The 20,572-nt window shown below is 38.6% G+C and overlaps 1 protein-coding gene across 2 annotated transcripts in view; it reads right to left on the reverse strand.

Annotated features, from left to right (window-relative positions):
- plekha2 (pleckstrin homology domain containing A2) overlaps positions 1-20,572 on the reverse strand; it is a 73,360-nt gene that overhangs the window by 40,350 nt on the left and 12,438 nt on the right. Inside the window, exons 1-2 of one of the 2 annotated variants that reach the window (XM_062961370.1) lie at positions 13,478-13,592; positions 4,896-5,059 (exon numbers count right to left, since the gene is read on the reverse strand). In XM_062961370.1, the coding sequence (XP_062817440.1) occupies positions 4,896-5,036 (141 nt within the window). In that variant the 5' untranslated portion in view covers positions 5,037-5,059; positions 13,478-13,592. Of the gene's footprint in view, positions 1-4,895; positions 5,060-13,477; positions 13,593-20,572 lie in introns of those variants that run through there. The other variant, XM_062961369.1, reaches the window with a different exon arrangement.

Consider the following 20,572-nt stretch of genomic DNA (forward strand, 5'->3'; position numbering starts at 1 on the left):
CTTGCCTTTCCCGCCACTTTTCTGCTGCAGGAGACTTTGAGCCTCTCCTGGCTTCCCCTGCTCCCCACACGAGTCTTGGAGGAGCCTTGCCTTTCCTCCATTCCCGCCACTTTGCTGCAGGAGTCTTTGAGCCTCTTCTGGCTTCTTCCTCTCCCTGTACAAATCTTGGAGGAGCCTTGCCTTTCTGCCTTTATGCCACTCAAAAGGTATTTTAATTATTATTCAATTAATTTTTAATTATTAAGGGGTTTTGCAATACGCTGTTTAGCCATATGCTCAGGATTTATCCCAGGACTGCAAGCCTTAGTGGAGAGAAAGTGTTTCTTCCCTTCGCTAAGGCCAGGAGACTTGGGATAAAATCCAGAGTATATTGCTACTGCTGATTAGCCATATGCTCAGGATTTATCCCAGGACTGCAAGCCTTAGTGAAGGGAGAACGTTTCTTCCCTTTGCTAAAGCCAGGAGTCCTGGCATAAAATCCGGAGTATATTGCTACTGCTGATTAGCCATATGCTCAGGATTTATCCCAGGACTGCAAGCCTTAGTGAAGGGAGAGCGTTTCTTCCCTTTGCTAAAGCCAGGAGTCCTGGCATAAAATCCGGAGTATATTGCTACTGCTGAGTGTATTGCCAATGGCATGGCTTAGAAACCGGGAGCATATTTCTAATCATCTCTTAGTGGAGGAAGAGGGAGAGAAATGTCATTCTCCCTCTATTGAGCTCTCGCCGAGCTCCTTTCCACTGGCTGCCCCAGGAGGAGGTGCAGAGGAGAGGGAGGCAGAGGCTACAGATAACCGGAACTCGTTGTTGTTGTTGTTGTTGTTGTTGTTGTTATGGCAGAAGAGGGTTGGACTAAATGTCCCAAAGGGGTTTCTTCCAACCCTCTTCATTATTTTATTATTGTTATTATTAACATTGAGGCAGGGTGGCCATCTATCAGGGGTGCTTTGCTGTGCTTTTAACCTCAAAATAAGATATGTGCAGTGTGCATAGGTATTTGTTCATAGTTTTTTTTAAAAAAAACAAACAAACTATAGTCCGGCCCTCCAAGTTCTGAGGGACGGTGAACTGGCCCCTTGTTTAAAAAGTTTGGGGACCCCTGTAGTAATGTATAATGCTAATATTTTGTAGGCTAATAATATAATATATTGTATATACATACAGCTGCTCTGAGTCCCCTTCGGGGTAAGAAGGGTGGGATATAAATGTAGTAAATAAATGTAGTAAGTAAATAAATAATTAATTAATTTTAGACTTAGGCTCACCCAAATTCTGAAATGACTTGAAGGCACACAACAACAACAACAACAACAACAACAACAACAACAATCCTAATTAACTTGACTATCTCATTGGCCAGTAGCAGGCCCACACTTTCCATTGAAATCCTGATAGGTTTATGTTGGTTATTTTTAAATATTGTATTGTTCTTTCATTGTTGTTGCTGTTGTTTTGCACTACAAATAAGACATGTGCAGTATGCATAGGAATTTGTTCGTATTTTTTTTCAAATGATAATTCGGCCCCTCCATAGTCTGAAGGATTGTAGACCGGCCCTTTGCTTTAAAAGTTTGAGGACCCCTGTACTAGAGTATAAGCCGATCCGAATATAAGCCGAGGCACCTAATTTTACCACCAAAAAACTGGGAAAACATTGACTCCAGTATAAGCCGAGGGTGCTAAATTTCATAAATAAAAATAGATGCCAATGTAGATGTACTCTTCCAAGGCATTCGGAGAGAGACACTTTCACAAGGTTTTCCTCTATTATTATAGAGGGAACTTCAGCAACAATTTGGGACTTTTCGGCCAGTTCTAAGAGAAGGCATTCACTCACTGTGTCTTTCTTTTAACAGACCTGCAAGGCTGGCCAAAATATTCACTTGGAAGATAAGAAATGAATGCAAACAGTAAGTGAATTAGCCCAGAGTTTTTTCTTTACAAAATGTAGCCATGCATGTGTGCCGCCCTCCAAATAGGCTCGGATGAGAGCTTGCCAGCTGGCCAAGGGAATTTCCCAGACAAAGAGGATCTGTTGTGGTTTCCTTACTAAGACATTCAGACAGAGGAAGGAATGATATGAGTCAGAGCAAACTGCTGGGTCAGAGAGTATCTTCTCTGGTCTTGAATTCCATGATGCCACATTGGAAAAGGACAGGCCTTTTCGATTTGGAAGGGATGGCCAGACCCATAATGCTGGTTTACAAGGCCTAGAATCTCTTGTTTGAGTCAAAAAATAATATAAAGTGAATCAACACTGGGTTGCTGTGTGTTTTCCAGCCTGTATGTCCATATTCCAGAAGCATTCTCTCCTGACGTTTCACCCACATCTGTGGCAGGCATCCTCAGAGGTTTTGAGATTTGTTCGAAACAAGGCCAGTGGGGTTTATATATTTGTGGGTGGGAGGAAGAACTCTTGTCTGTTTGAGGAGAATGTGAATGTTGCAATTGGCCAACGTGATTAGCATTGTATGTCCTTGCAGCTTTAAAGCCTGGATGCTTCCTGCCCAGTGGAATCCTTTGTTGGGAGGTGTTAGCTAGCCCTGATTGTTTCCTAGCAAAAAGGAAAAGTATAGTATATACAGTAGAGTCTCACTTATCCAACATAAACGGGCCAGCAGAATGTTGGATAAGCGAATATGTTGGATAATAAGGAGAGATTAAGGAAAAGCCTATTAAACATCAAATTAGGTCATGATTTTACAAATGAAGCACCAAAACATCATGTTAGACAACAAATTTGACAGAAAAATTAGTTCAATACGTAGTAATGCTATGTAGTAATTACTGTATTTATGAATTTAGCACCAAAATATCATGATATATTGAAAGCATTGACTACAAAAATGCGTTGGATAATCCAGAACGTTGGATAAGTGAGTGTTGGATAAGTGAGACTCTACTGTAATATATTCTGAGGTAAGTATTGTTCAATTTATACATTTCTATTGTAATGAAATCCTTTATACATTACCCATACAGTTTTGAATATATAATTTTTTGTGACATTTTGAATGTATAAAGGATTTCATCACAATAGAAATATATAAATTGAACACTACTTACCTCACAACATATTACTGTATATACTCGAGTATAAGCCTAGTTTTTCAGCCCTTTTTTGAAGACTGAAAAAGCCCCCCTCGGCTTATACTCGGGTGAGGGTCCTGGTTGGCTTATATTTGGGTCAGCTTATACTCGAGAATATATGGTACATTTATTATGTTTCTCTATTATTATTGGTATTATTGCATTTATTATTTTTCTCTATTGTTGTTTTTACTATTACATTTATTTTACTGTATTATTATTATTATTAATAATAATACATTTATTATTTCACTCTGATATTATTATTACTATTGCATTTATTATTTTACTCTATTTATTATTACATATATTATTTTACTCTATTATTATTAAAAGGATACATAAGCACATTTACATTGAAGAAGATGAGAATAATGATTTGATCCGAGTTGGACAGTCTTATCTTAAATTTGAGCATTATGTAAATATTCAAAACATTTAAGCTCCTGATGCCTCAGTTAATGTAATTTTATTGGTATCTGTTTTTATTTCTGAAATTTACCACCCTCGACTTATACTGGAGTCAATGTTTTCCCAGTTCTTTGGTGGTAAAATTGGGTGCCTCGGCTTATATTTGGGTTGGCTTATACTCTAGTATATACAGTAATTTACAAGACCATAAAAATCATCCAGCAGCATGTGGAAAGGAATGAGGAAGAACTCCATCAAGGACTCAGTGTCACAGTGGATGATGAAGCAGCAGCTCCCCCTGTGGCCGGAATCGAGCATACCCTCACGAAGCCTGGAAGCTGGAAAATGTTAAATTGCCTCTATGTCTTCGTCTCTGTCTGTATGTCGTATGGCATTGAATGTTTGCCATGAAATTTACCACCCTCAGCTTATACTGGAGTCAATGTTTTCCCAGTTTTTTTTTTTTTTTGGTTAAAATTAGGTGCGTCAGCTTATATTCGGGTCGGCTTATACTTGAGTATATACGGTATGTTGTGTCGTTGTTGGGCTTGTCCCTGTTGTGAGCCACCCCGAGTTCCTTTCAGGGAGATGGGACGGGATATAAAAATAAAGTTTATTTATTTATTTATTATTATTATTATTATTTTATTATGACACAGCAAACAAGATAGATATGCTGGATTTCATATCACAAAATCACAAATCGAACACTTCCCAAGTGTCTAGGACTGTGTGATGTATTTTCGGATGATGCGCGCAGATCCCAGTAGGGTGGCCTTTTGCAGCTGGCAGATCGTAATTTTGTCAATGTCTATTGTTTCCAAATGCCGGCTGAGATCTTTTGGCATGGCACCCAGTGTGCCGATCACCACCAGGACCACCTGGACTATTTTCTGCCAGAGTCTTTGAAGTTCAATCTTGAGGTCCTGATAGCGGCTGAGTTTTTCCTGTTGTTTTTCGTCAATGCGACTGTCACCTGGGATGGCGACATCAATGATCCAAACCTTTTGCTTTTCCACAACTGTGATGTCTGGTGTGTTGTGTTCCAGAACTTTGTATTATTATTATTATTATTATTATTATTATTATTATTATTATTATTATTATTATTGGTTGCTGTGAGTTTTCCAGGCTGGATGGCATGTTCCACCTCCTCCAAGGTGAACTAAACCACCTAAACTGGGCTCTACAGGCCAATGGAGACTGCACCACAGACATCAGAAGAGCTTCTAGACCAAGAACAAGCCATGAAAGAAAATCCACCCAGACGAAAAGTGTTTTTACCACACATCAAGGGAGCCACTGATCTAGGAAAACATTTGGTTTAATAACACAAGGATAAACAAAGGCAGATTTACTCAGGACACTAAAAGTGTGCCCCAGAAGACAACTCACCTGGGGATTGTCCATGTACCACAGAAGGCTGTTGGCTTGGGTATCCAAGATGAAATATCTCCGCAGGAACCTGCCACTGGCCTCATTGTCCTCAATGTCCAGGAACCCACAAATCCGGTTCTGACGGTCCACATAAGGCATTCCGGGCTTCTTCTAGCATCCCCCTGTAAATCACAGACATGGGAAAGTGAGGTCTAGTTTTCTGGGAAATCCAGCCTGGAACGTGGCTGTGCATCTCACAACCCAGTCAAGGGCGAACCTATCCAACAGAACCACAATCCTGCCCAAACTATTTATTTATTTTATTTATTTCCAATATTTATATCCCGTTCTTCTCACTCGAAGGGACTCAGGGCGACTTACAACATTGGTACAATTAGATGCCTATACAAAATCAATCAACAATACATAAAATCAGTTAAAACTATTAAATCTATATATGTAAAAGGGTAATGAAATTTCGGCCTAGGACAAAACAACAAAACTACACATCACAGAAACACTAAACTTGGCAGCACAACCCCCTCATCCATGCCTCTACGTTCATACAACAAAAAAGAAAAGAAAAATAAAGTCCTAATTAGAGGGAGAGGAATAATTGTTTTTATCCAATTGCTGCCTGTTAGAAGGCTAAGCTCCGCCCATTTGGTCTCCTAGCAACCCATTCAGCCCAGGGGACAGGCAGAGTTAGGCCTCACTTAGTCCTCTTCCACATTGCCTATAAAATACACATTATCTGATTTTAACTGGATTATATGGCAATGTAGAGTCAAGGCCCTTCCACAAAGCTATATAACCCATTTATAATCTTATTTTATCTCCTCTGAACTGGATTATCTTGACTATTTCCCATACCACCATACTTCGCCACAGCAACGCATGGCCGGGCACAGCTAGTACAGTATAATATTACAGTATATAAATTTAAAAAATACATATGCTCAGATCCGTTCGTCCGGTAACCTCGTGCTTTATCCATGAGTCAGTCCGTATCATCTTTATAGTTTATTCGTTGAAAGCCTGGGCACATAGCCATGTTTTTAGGGCTCTTCTAAAGCCCAAAAGAGTTGGAGTTTGCCTAATATCACTGGGGAGGGTGTTCCACAACCGGGGAGCCACCACCGAGAAGGCCCGGTCCCTCGTTCCCATCAGCCGCGCTTGCGAGGCAAACTACCCTGTTTCCCCTAAAATAAGACATCCCCAGAAAATAAGACCTAGTAGAGGTTTTGCTGAATTGCTAAAAATAAGGCCTCCCCTCAAAGTAAGACCTAGCAAAGTTTTTGTTTGGAAGCATGCCCAATGAACAGAACACACCAGAGCATGAAGGATCAGTAAATGTACGTACCATAAAGTGTTATACATGGAAATATTGGTAGTAACAAGAAATTCTTGATAGGATTCACAGTTTGTCTGGTTATGCTGTACAGTATATAATAAATGTTCATTTTTTTGTTCAACAATAAATGTGAATTCTTCTTCATGGAAAAATAAGACATCCCCTGAAAATAAGACCTAGAGCAGGGGTCCCCAAACTAAGGCCCGGGGGGCCCTCCAAGGTCATTTACCTGGCCCCCGCCCTCAGTTTTATAATATATTTTTATATCACTTTTAATAATATATTGTATATACATATACTATTGATAATAATATTATGTTATACAATATAATACTAATAATAATACCATATAATAAAATTAATTATTTAATTAATATTATATAATACTATAGTGGTATAGTTCAATATAGTAATATATAGTGCTAATATTGTGCTATGCTAATATAATATATTGTATGTACATACAGCTGCTCTGAGTCCCCTTTGGGGTGAGAAGTAGTAAATAAAGGTAGTAAATAAATGCAGTAAATAAATAATTTTAGACTTAGGCTCGCCCAAAGTCTAAAATGACTTGAAGGCACACAACAACAACAATCCTAATTAACTTGACTATCTCATTGGCCAGTAGCAGGCCCACACTTTCCATTGAAATCCTGATAGGTTTATGTTGGTTAAAATTGTTTTCATTTTTAAATATTGTATTGCTCTTTTGTTGTTGTTGTTGTTACATTACAAATAAGACATGTGCAGTATGCATAGGAATTTGTATTTTTTTTTTCAAATGATAATTCGGCCCCTCAACAGTCTGAAGGATTGTGGAACGGCCCTCTGCTTCAAAAGTTTGAGGACCCCTGACCTAGAGCATCTTTGGGAGCAAAAATTGATATAAGACACTGTCTTATTTTCGGGGAAACACGGTACCAAAAACAAGACAATGCAAAGTGCCTGGTACAATTCACAGCCCGTGTTTAGTTTGGTGGGTCACACAAATTGTCCAAGGCTGTCTCTCAACGCAGCCGGTATGTTCTGTAATTATGTGGAACACACTTGAACAATGCCCATATCAAATACAAATGTACACCAAATTATTAATGTATGCCACTGTATGTCTAGGCTTTGTTTTCTTTGGTCGGACACTCCAGCAATTCCAGTGTTGTACAAGTATACAACCAAGTGTGCATGCACGGAGAACGTTCTAGCTTCATTTCTATTTGGAAACGTTTTTGCAACGAGAAGCATGTGGCAATGCCAAATGTGCCAGGAAGTGGCTTCCTCTCCGAGGCACCTGCCTCAGGCAACAGATTTTGGAGGCTATCAAGGGTGACGGGGTGGAAGAGACACACTCCTGACCTCGAGGGACATCCTTCAGGAGGTCCTCAAGCACAAATCAATTAAATAATTTATTTATTTACAGTATTTATATTCTGCCCTTCTCACCCCAAGGGGACTCAGGGCGGATCACATCTATATATATAAAAGGGTAATGAAATTTCGGCCTAGGACAAAACAAAACTACACATCCCAGAAACACTAAATTTGGCAGCACAACCCCTCATCCATGCCTCTATGTTCATACAACAAAAAGAAAAGAAAAATAAAGTCCTAATTAGAGGGAGAAGAATAATTGTTTCTATCCAATTGCTGCCAGTTCGAAGGCTAAGCTCCGCCCACTTGGTCTCCTAGCAACCCACTCAGCCCAGGGGACAGGCAGAGTTAGGCCTCACTTAGGCCTCTTCCACACTGCCTATAAAATACAGATTATCAGATTTTAACTGTATTACAGTATATGGCAGTGCAGACTCAAGGCCCTTCCACACAGCTATATAACCCATTTATAATCTTATATTATCTGTTTTGAACTGGATTATCTTGACTCCACACTGCCATATAATCCACTTCAGTGTGCATTTTATACACCTGTGTAGAAGGGGCCTCATATAATCCAGTTCTAAGCAGATAATAAAAGATTATAAATATAATATGTAATAATTACTGTGATATAATAATACAGAACTATATAATCTCTAAAATCAGGACAGTAAATAAAGAACAGCACTCTGAAAGCATAAGCCACAGCAACGCGTGGCCGGGCAAAGCTAGTTACACATATAAGGCAAACATTCAATGCCTTTAACATAGAACAAAGACAAGACAAACATAGGCTCCGAGCGGGCCTCGAACTCATGACCTCTTGGTCAGAGTGATTTGTTGCAGCTGGCTGCAGCTGGCTGAAAGGGAATTGGGCATAAACACGGCTGCCTTCACGCATGTTTCCTCCATTGGGGTTTGTGCCGGAGGAAAGATGCAACATATATTATTTCCAGACTCAAAGCAGGAGTCATCAGATGAAAAGAATTCAGGCCCTTCCCTTTTGTACAGCCATATAACCCAGAATATCAAATATAACCCAGAATATCAAAGCATATAATCCACAATATCAGCTTTGAACTGGGTTATAAAGGAAGACATAATCAGAGCCCTCCCAACAGATAGCCATCCAGCCCCAGAGGAGACAGAGAGATAGGTAGGTAGGTAGGTAGGTATAAAGAAAGATCTGCTCCTCTAGTAATTATAACTATATATGTATAATATATTTCTTGAGTCCCAGCCCAGCCCCAAACATTCCTGGGAGGATTAATCTAATCAGATAGCCAAATTCATGTTTTACTATTGTTATCATTTTAAATTTTTACTATGTCAGTGTGTAAAATGTTCATATTTGTGTCTGTATGTTTTGATGTGTTTTATTTTGTTTGCTGTTTTTATCCGGGCTTGGACCCATGCAAGCCGTCCTGAGTTCCTTCAGGGAGATGGAGGAGGAGTACAAAAATAAAGTACAGTAGAGTCTCGCTTATCCAACATTCACTTATCCAGCGTTCTGTATTATCCAATGCAGTTTGCCTTTTAGTAGTCAATGTTTTTGTAGTTTCAATATATTGTGAAGTTTTGGTGGTAAATTCCTAAATACAGTAATTACTACAGTAGAGTCTCACTTATCCAACACTCGCTTATCCAACGTTCTGGATTATCCAATGCTTTTTTGTAGTCAATGCTTTCAATACATCGTGATATATTCGTGCCAAGTTCGTAAATACCGTAATTTCTACATAGCATTACTGTGTATTGAACTACTATTTCTGTCAAATTTGTGGTATAACATCATGTTTTGGTGCTTAATTTGTAAAAGCATAACCTAATTTGATGTTTAATAGGCTTTTCCTTAATCCCTCCTTATTATCCAACATATTCGCTTACCCAACGTTCTGCCGGCCCGTTTATGTTGATAAGTGAGACTCTACTGTACATAGTAATCCTTGCATATAGAGTATTAAATCTGTTCTATTTCTGTCTTCTTCTTTATACCTATATCTATACATTAATCTTTTTTCTTTCTATATTACTATTGTATCATAAAATAAATCTTAATAAAGAGTAATTTTAAAAAAGGAAGCAGCCACGCTTTGAAGCTGCAAGGCCATTCAATGCTAATCAAGGTGGCCAATTGCAACATTCACACTTGCCTCCAACAGACAAGAATTCTTTCTCCCACTCCGGACATCATTCCACATATATATACTGTATGTACTCGAGTATAAGCCTAGTTTTTCATCCCTCTTTTTAAGACTGAAAAAGCCCCCCTTGGCTTATACTCGGGTGAGGGTCCTGGTTGGCTTATATTGGGTCAGCTTATACTTGAGAATATATGGTACATTTATTATTTTTCCCTATCATTATTGGTATTATTACATTTATTATTTTTCTCTATTATTGTTGCTACTATTACATTTATTTTACCCTGTTTTTGTTATTATTATTAATACATTTATTATTTCACTCTGATCTTATTATTATTATTATTATTGCATTTATTATTTTACTTTATTTATTATTACATGTATTATTTTACTGTATTATTATTATTATTACTTGTATTATTTTACTCTATTATTATTAAAAGGATACATAAGAACATTTACATTGAAGAAGATGAGAATAATGATTTAATCAGAATTGGACAGTCTTATCTTGAATTAGAGCTTTATGTAAATATTCAAAAACATTTAACCTACTGATGCCTCAATTAATGTAATTTTATTGGTATCTATTTTTATTTCTGAAATTTACCACCCTCGGCTTATACTTATACGATATAATATATAATAATATTATACTATGCTAATATTATAATATATTGTATATACATGTAATATTAATAATATTATGATGTAATACAATGTAATAATAATTATAATTCACTATTATAATTGTATATTTATATTCCATGCAATATTACTACTAATATTGCAATATAGTCATATAATATATTGTATGTATGTATACTTGTAAACCACCCTGAGTCCCCTTGGGGGTGAGAAGGTCGGGATATAAATGTCGCTAATAAATAATAAATAATACTGGAGTCAATGTTTTCCCAGTTTTTTTTGTTAAAATTAAGTGCCTCGGCTTATATTCGGATTGGCTTATACTCGAGTATATACGGTATATGCTTCTTGCCCAGTTTCCAACAGACCTCACAACCTCTGAGGATGCCTGCCATAGATGTGGGCGAAACGTCAGGAGAGAATGCTTCTGGAACATGGCCATACAGCCCGGAAACCTCACAGCAACCCAATGTAGATGCACCTTTGGACTCCATAGTAGGTAAAGGGGAAGATAAAAATGAATGAGATAAACACCATTCTAATTTTTGCTAACAGACTTAGAGGAAGACTGTGAATCATACCGAGAATATGACACGCTCCCACCACTATGTCTTTATTCTGGAGTATTTCAGTTCTTCAAACAGCGTTGCACTATGCAAATAAAGAGAATGTGCATGCATTCCCTTTTCTTTTCTTTTGCACAGGTTTTTGGTTTCTGTTACTGATACAGTGAGTTGAGAAAGCTAAGGAGGGCACCTTGACAACAGGAAACCCGGTTACTTCCTTCCACCAGATTTCTGATATTTCATCATGCAAACCATTTAGAAATTGACTCACATTACAAAGTAAAAGAGCAGACTCCCAATAGGTTGGGTTTTTTTGTTTGATACCTTCCATACTCAATATTATCTCATCTAAATTGCCATGGGTAAAGCAGTTATTGTTACTATAAACCTATTGTAACTCCGGCTGGATCTACACTGCCACATAATCCAGTTCAAAGAAAATAATATGGATTTCATATGGCAGTGTAGACGGGACCTCAGAATCAGCGGTGCATCTACACTGTTGAAGTGATGCAGTTTGATGCCACTTTACCTGCCATGTCTCGTTGACCTAGAATCATGGGAGTTGTAGATTTATAAGACTTTTAGCCTTCTCTGCCCAAAAGTGCTTGTGGCTCACCAAACTACAACTCCCAAGATCCCATAGCATTGAGTCATGGCACTTAAAACTGATTAAAAGCAATTCAATTGGAATAAAATGGACAGAGTTGTTGCTCTCATCTTAGGCTGGATCTATACAGTTTCTGATTCCAGATTATTTGCTTTGAACTAGATTATACACTAGAGTCTCACTTATCCAAGACTCGCTTATCCAAGGTTCTGGATTATCCAACGCATTTTTGTAGTCAATGTTTTCAATATATTTTGATGCTAAATTCGTAAATACAGTAATTACAACATAACATTACTGCGTATTAAACTACTTTTTCTGTCAAATTTGTTGTATAACATGATGTTTTGGTGCTTAATTTGTAAAATCATAACCTAATTTGATGTTTAATAGGCTTTTACTTAATCCCTCCTTATTATTCAAGATATTCGCTTATCCAAGGTTCTGCCGGCCCGTTTAGCTTGGATAAGTGAGACTCTACTGTATGGCATTGTCAATTATATAATCCAGTTGAAAGCAGGTCATCTGGGATCAGATACTGGATTATATGGCTGTCTACACCCAGCCTTAGCCATAGAGTTACTAGCTGTTACGTTTATCTGACTTTATCCTGGGTGTATTTGACAATATTAAGAGAGGCTTACCAAACTATGACGTTCAGGATTCAATTGCCTTGAACCAGGGCAGTTCAAGTGATGTCAAACTGTCTTCATTCAACAGTGTAGATGCATCCCATAGAAGTCTACACCCTCCGATCTTATAGAACAGTGGTTCCCAATCTGTGATCCATGGACCACCAGTGGTCCCCAAGAATTAAATATGTTCCGTGGCCTCATCGTTACTACACTGTTACTACACTGGTCTCATGAGACCCTCGTATATTGCTGAGGAAATGGGTATGTCAGGAAGGGAAAGGCTGACTACTAATGAAAGGCATGTTTTTTAAACACAAACGTTAACAAAATCCACTGATAATAACACAGCCTAACAAAAAAGGCATGACAAGCCTCCTGACTGCTGCTTCTCCTCCTCCTCCCTCCCCCTGAGTCATTATTATAGCCATTAGGGACAGTTTCCTGGGTCTTGTGCTCTGCCTTTTGTATTTTGTTCAACCTCAGCCCCCTCTCCTTCTTTTTTTAAAACACAAATGTTAACAAAATCCACGGATAATAACACAGCCCAACAAAAAAAAAGGCACAACAAGCCTCCTGACTGCTGCTTCTCCTCCTCCCTCCCCCTGAGCCATTATTATAGCCATTAGGGACAGTTTCCTGGGTCTTGTGCTCTGCTTTTTGTATTTTGTTCAACCTCAGTCTCCTCTCCTTTTTTTAAAACACAAACGTTAACAAAATCCACGGATAATAACACAGCCTAACAAAAAAGGCATGACAAGCCTCCTGACTGCTGCTTCTCCTCCTCCTCCCTCCCCCTGAGCCATTATGATAGCCATTAGGGACAGTTTCCTGGGTCTTGTGCTCTGCCTTTTGTATTTTGTTCAACCTCAGCCCCCTCTTCTTCTTTTTTCTAAACACAAACGTTAACAAAATCCACGGATAATAACACAGCCCAACAAAAAAGGCACAACAAGCCTCCTGACTGCTGCTTCTCCTCCTCCTCCCTCTCCCACATCAGCTCTAGAGTATTAAATATGGTTTTCTGTGGGCGAGTACTGGATGGCATATGTTCCGTATCAGAAAATAGGGCTGATGTGGTCTAGCCAATGCAATTTTCTGAATCAGCACCCCAGATAACCAAACTGAATCTAAAGTTGACCAGAAACTGATTCGTAACCCTTTTGGTACTAATATTAGAGAGTGGTCCCTGGTCAAAGTGGTTTCTAGACAAAAAAAAGGTTGGGAACCACTGTTATAGGAAGTCCTCCAGCCCTGAAAAACAAAACATCTTACCTAAGAGAGAAGCTTTGTGATGTATCAGGTAAGTTCTCAACTACTTTCGGTCTGCTTCTAGACTTCTTCGGCCAATAATAAAGCAGACTCCGGAGTGTGACATTTTGCAAAAAGAGAGAGAGAGGAGGAGGAGGAGGAGGAGGAACCGTATATTGTGCAAATGGATTGCAGCAAACAATCCATCCATCTCATTGAGGGGCCATGTATTTTTTATTTACATATTCAAAAAGGGAAAGGAAATATATAGAGAGAGTTTCCAACAGAACTCACAACATCTGAGGATGCCTGCCATAGATGTGGGGAAAACGTCAGGAGAGAATGCTTCTGGAACATGGCCAGACAGCTTGGAAAACTCACAACAATTCTCAACTCCAGTTTAATAATAATAATAATAATAATAATAATAATAATAATAATAATAATAAGGCCACCCTACTGGGATCTGCGCGCATCATCCAAAAATACATCACACAGTCCTAGACACTTGGGAAGTGTTCGACTTGTGATTTTGTGATATGAAATCCAGCATATCTATCTTGTTTGCTATGTCATACAATAATGATAATAATAATAATAATAATAACTGAAGAAGGAGACAGAAGGCCTGATCCTTGCAGCCCAGAAGCAAGCCATCAGAACAAATGCAGTTAAGGCCAAGATCGAAAAATCTGCTGATGACCCAAAATGCAGACTGTGCAAGAAAGCTGACGAAACCATTGATCCTATCCTCAGCTGCTGTAAGAAAATCGCACAGACAGACTACAAACAGAGGCACAACTATGTGGCCCAAATGATTCATTGGAACTTATGCCTCAAGTACCACCTTCCAGCAGCAAAGAACTGATGGGATCACAAACCTGCAAAAGTATTGGAAAATGAGCACGCAAAGATACTGTGGGACTTCCGAATCCAGACTGACAAAATTCTGGAACACAACACACCAGACATCATGGTTGTGGAAAAGAAAAAGGTTTGGATCATTGATGTCGCCATCCCAGGTGAGTCGCATTGACGAAAAACAACAGGAAAAACTCAGCCGCTATCAGGACCTCAAGATTGAACTTCAAAAACTCTGGCAGAAACCAGTGCAGGTGGTCCTGATGGGCACACTGGGTGTCGTGCCAAAAGATCTCAGCCGGCATTTGGAAACAATAGACATTGACAAAATTACGATTGGCCAACTGCAAAAGGCCACCCGACTGGGATCTGCACGCATCATCCGAAAATACATCACCATAGTCCTAAACGCTTGGGAAGTGTTCGACTTGTGGTTTTGAGATACGAAATCCAGCATATCTATCTTGTTTGCTGTGTCATACACTAATAATAATAATAATAATAATAATAATAATAATAATAATAATAATAATAATAATAATAATAATATAATTCATTGTTATAGAGCTATCACTCCACATGGCACTTTACAAGTAAAAGAACAAAACTGTTCCATGCCCCCAGGCTTAAAAATCTAATAAATCTTACAAAGCTTTCTCGCACTGTGTTTATTGCACAAATACTGATGCAACCTGTGTTTCCCCAGCTTGCTTTCACCATAGATAAAGAATGGAGAAGAGGAGTCTTGGAGGCAAATGCCGAAATGCATTGCAAAAGGAATGCCTTTATCAGAAGTTTGTTAACTGAGATATGCCTGTATTTTGAGTGACAGTATAGTCTAATGGTTGAAGCTCCCAGCTATCAAATTAGTGCAGTTTGACTCCACTTTGAACTGTTATGGCTTCGTGCAATGGAATCCTGGGAGTTGTAGTTTGGTGAAGCATCAGCACTCCTTGCCAGAGAACGCTAAAGACCTTGTAGAACTACAACTCCCACAATTTCCTAGCATGCAGCCATAGCAGTTAAGGTGGGATCAAATGGCATTCCTTCTACGGACCCATATAATCAAGTGGCACTAACAGGCAGAGAAGGTTAAAGACCTTGTAGAACTACAACTCCCATGACTTCCTAGCACTGAGCCCTGGCATTTAAAGTGGGATCAAATGGCATTCCTTCTGTAGACCCATAGAATCCAGTGGTACTATTGGGCAGACAAGGCTAAGACTTTGAAGAACTACAACTCCTGTCATTCTATAACAGCCATAGCAGTTCAACTGGGGTCAAATTGCAACAATGTTTGTAATGCATCAATGTAGATGCACCGTAACTCTCTCATATATATATATATATATATATAGTGTGTGTGTATATATATGTGTGTGTATTTGTGTGTGTGTGTGTGTGTATATACACATACACACACACGAGTATCTATATATATAAAAGAGTAATGAAATTTCGGCCTAGGACAAAACAACAAAACTACACATCCCAGAAACACTAAACTTGGCAGGACAACCCCTCATCCATGCCTCTACGTTCATACAACAAAATGAAAAGAAAAATAAAGTACTAATTAGAGGGAGATGAATAATTGCTTTTATCCAATTGCTGCCAGTTAGAAGGCTAAGCTCCGCCCACTTGGTCTCCTAGCAACCCACTCAGCCCAGGGGACAGACAGAGTTAGGCCTCACTTAGGCCTCTTCCACACTGCCTATAAAATACAGATTATCAGATTTTAACTGGATTATATGGCAGTGTAGACTCAAGGCCCTTCCACACAGCTATATAACCTATTTATAATGGACGTAATGTAAGGTAAAACCTTTACCCTTGACTTTAACTACAGTAGAGTCTCACTTATCCAACACTCGCTTATCCAACGTTCTGGATTATCCAACGCATTTTTGTAGTCAATGTTTTCAATATATCATGATATTTTGGTGCTTAATTCATAAATACAGTAATTACTACATAGCATTACTGCGTATTGACCTACTTTTTCTGCCAAATTTGTTGTCTAACGTGATATTTTGGTGCTTAATTTGTAAAATCATAACCTAATTTGATGTTTAATAGGCTTTTCCTTAATGCCTCCTTATTATCCAACACATTCGCTTATCCAACATTCTGCTGGCCCGTTTATGTTGGATAAGTGAGACTCTACTGTACCAACAATTCCTCAACACTTCGCCACAGCAAAGCGTGGCCGGGCACAGCTAGTGTGTGTATGTGTGTATATATATGTATGTGTGTGTGTGTGTGTGTGTGTGTGTGTGTGTGTATGTGTGTGTGTGTGTGTGTATGTATGTGTGTATATATATATATATATATATATATATATATATATATATATATCGTGCATCAACATTGTGTGTGTATGTGTGTATGTATGTATATGTGTGTGTGTGGGTGTGTATACATACATACACACACACACACATATATGAAATGTATATTTTTAATTCATAATATATTTTAATAGTTTTAACTGTTTTATGTGCTGTTTTATATTGGTTTGTATGGGCATCTGATTGTTGCCACTGTTGTAAGCCGCCCTGAGTCCTTTCGGGTGAGAAGGGTGGGATATAAATGTGAGAAATAAAATAATAAATAATAAATATATATATGGCTTTAAGTGTAACCACAGAAGATGACAAGGGCACCAAATATTTTTTTGAAAGTCTAACCGGATTCCAAGATACCATATCTACTATTATAATTATTATTAGGTCATCCATCCAAAGGGAAGAGGTTGGTTGAGAACATTGTGATTGTCCTGACTTTGCAAATTCTACTTCCCTTTCTGAAACATTGCTGCATATTATGCCTTTACACAAGAGAACCACAAATCTCTCTCAATCTCTCTCCAAAGTGCACCAGGCAGAAAAAGCAAAAGGCCTTGAGAAACTATATATCCCAAGATTTCATAGCACTGAGCCACAGCAGTTCAAATGGTGTCAAACTGCATTATTTTTATAGTATAGAATAGATGCATCCGGGTTAATGCAAAGGACACTTCAAATAGCTATTCGTAAATAAATCATATATTATGGTTGTGGGTTGTCTCCCATCTAAAGGCATCACCCCTTTAGGCCTCAAATGCTGTATATCCCAGGATCTGATCCCAGATTATCTGCTTATCCCAGACTATCTGGCTGTGCAGACTCATATAAAAACAGATCTGGATTATCTGCTTTTATCTGGATGATACGGCAGTGCAGATTCAGCCACAGTTTTCCAATAAGGAAACAAACAATCAAGAAAATAAATAATATCTGGATAATGAAAACAACAACAACAACAACAACAGTGACCCCTAGGAGCATTTTCACAGTTTGAAACTACAGCAGAATCTCACTTATCCAACATTCGCTTATCCAACGTTCTGGATTATCCAACGCATTTTTGTAGTCAATGTTTTCAATACATCGTGATATTTTGGCGCTAAATTCGTAAATACAGTAAGTACTACATAGCATTACTGAGTATTGAACTACTTTTTCTGTCAAATTTGTTGTATAACATGCTGTTTTGGTGCTTAATTTATAAAATCATAACCTAATTTGATGTTTAATAGGCTTGTCCTTAATCCCTCCTTATTATCCATCAAATTCGCTTATCCAATGTTCTGCTGGCCCGTTTATGTTGGATAAGTGAGACTCTACTGTATATGCACAGATGTCTATAATACACAGCAAAAAGTAAAAGTATGGTATATAATATATTCTGCCGGCCCATTTATGTTGGATAAGTAAGACTCTACAGTACTTGATCTGCTATGGCTCAAGGCTATGGAATCTTGGAGTTGTAGTTTTACAAGGTCTTTCACTTTTTCTACCAAAGAGTGTGAGTGCCTTTCCGAACTACAATGCCCAGGATTCTATACTATTGAGCCAAGGCAGTGAAAGTTTTGTCAAACTGCATTTATTGAAGAGACACAAGGAACAGGGGACTCCATCATCCACATCGATACATAGGATTATCTCTTTTCTGCCTTTGCATTCCCATTTTTCTCCATTTGCACATAAGATAATTTTGCAATAACCCTTTCCAACAATCCAGATGTGTGTTGCAAGTGTCCACATCACATCTGACTCTTGGGTGGCCAACATGGGCAGCATGTGTGGCAACCAATAAAGAAGAAATTAGCTGCTACCTTCTCCATCCATCATCATCATCATCATCATCATCATCATCATTATTATTTTATGACACAGCAAACAAGATAGATATGCTGGATTTCATATCACAAAATCACAAGTCGAACACTTCCCAAGTGTCTAGGACTGTGTGATGTATTTTTGGATGATGCGTGAAGATCCCTGCAGGGTGGCCTTTTGCAGCTGGCAGATCGTAATTTTGTCAATGTCTATTGTTTCCAAATGCCGGCTGAGATCTTTTGGCACGGCACCCAATGTGCCCATCACCACCGGGACCACCTGCACTGGTTTCTGCCAGAGTCTTTGCAGTTCAATCTTGAGGTCCTGATAGCGGCTGAGTTTTTCCTATTGTTTTTCGTCAATGCGACTGTCACCTGGGATGGCGACATCAATGATCCAAACCTTTTTCTTTTCCACAACTGTGATGTCTGGTGTGTTGTGTTCCAGAACTTTGTCAGTCTGGATTCGGAAGTCCCACAGTATTTTTGCGTGCTCATTTCCCAATACTTTTGCAGGTTTGTGATCCCACCAGTTCTTTGCTGCTGGGAGGTGGTACTTATTATTATTATTATTATTATTATTATTATTATTACAACATTTATATCCCGCCCTTCTCACCCGAGAGGGGACTCAGGGCGACTTACAATAAGCACACATATAAAAATTATACAACACACTATAAATCAATAAAAAAATTATCCATCCATCACCGGCTTGAACAGAGGCCAATAAAACCTTTCACAACACTAAGTTCGTAAACACTTTGAAGAAAAAGGAGGCAGGAGAACTGCCATTAGATGTTCTCCTGGGACATGTAGCAACCAAAGCAGAACATGTATAGAGAATTATTATTATTCTGTTTTTTCTCTCTTGATGAAGTTAATACCACTTGCCTTGGAAACAATCCATTCCAACATTTCCAGCCTGAGCGGAGCAGTGGAAGCAATGCCATACTCAAGGAACAGACTAATTCAACCAGAGAAGTCAGCCATAGCAGAGCACTTGATGAACCCATCTGGACACAGCAGATTATTTGAGAACACAGAAATGCTGGACCACTTATAACAACGACCATGTCAGACTACTACACAGAGAAGCCTTTGAAATCCACAAGCATGTGGACAATTTGGGCTCGGGCTGTGGCGCAGGCTGGAGAGCAGCTGCAATGAATCACTGCAATGAATCACTCTGACCAAGAGGTCATGAGTTCGAGGCCCGCTCGGAGCCTATGTTTGTCTTGTCTTTGTTCTATGTTAAAAGGCATTGAACGTTTGCTGATATGTGTAATGTTTTCGCCCTGAGTGCCCTTCGGGGTGAGAAGGGCGGAATATAAATGCTGTAAATAAATAAATAAATAAATAAATTTCAACAGTAAGGAGGAAACCATGAAAATGAACAAAATCTGGCGACCAATATTTTTTTTTTAAAAAAAAAACCCTCTAAAATCAGGACTGTAAATAAGGAACAACATTCAGAAAACAAGGCAATTCCAGTCAGGGCCAGCTAACACCTTCCAACAAAGGATTCCCCCAGGCAGGAAGCAGCCAGGCTTTGAAGCTACAAGGCTTTTCAATGCTAGTCAAGGTGGCCAACTGCAACATTCACACTTGCCTCCAACAGTTCTTTCTCCCACCCTGGACATCATTCCACAGATATATAAACCCCACTGGCCTAGTTTCCAACAGAAATAACAACCTCGGAGGATGCCTGGTTAACTAAGAGCCTCCTTTTGTTTATTTCGTATCAAAAGCATTGCATAAGTTAGTATTAAACTGATAAAAATAAAAGGAGAACAATCGGCTAAATATCTTTTGATCAAAAAAGGGCATCTGTTGTAAATACTAGTATTTCTAGTACAGTAGAGTCTCACTTATCCAACATAAACGGGCCGGCAGAATGTTGGATAAGCGAATATGTTCGATAATAAGGAGAGATTAAGGAGAAGCCTATTAAACATCAAATTAGGTTATGATTTTACAAATTAAGCACCAAAACATCACGTTATACAACAAATTTGACAGAAAAAGTAGTTCAATACACAGTAATGCTATGTAATAATTACTGTATTTACGAATTTAGCACCAAAATATCACAA

Source organism: Anolis carolinensis, unplaced genomic scaffold, assembly GCF_035594765.1.
Source record: "Anolis carolinensis isolate JA03-04 unplaced genomic scaffold, rAnoCar3.1.pri scaffold_8, whole genome shotgun sequence".
In the NCBI taxonomy this organism is placed as follows: domain Eukaryota; kingdom Metazoa; phylum Chordata; class Lepidosauria; order Squamata; family Dactyloidae; genus Anolis; species Anolis carolinensis.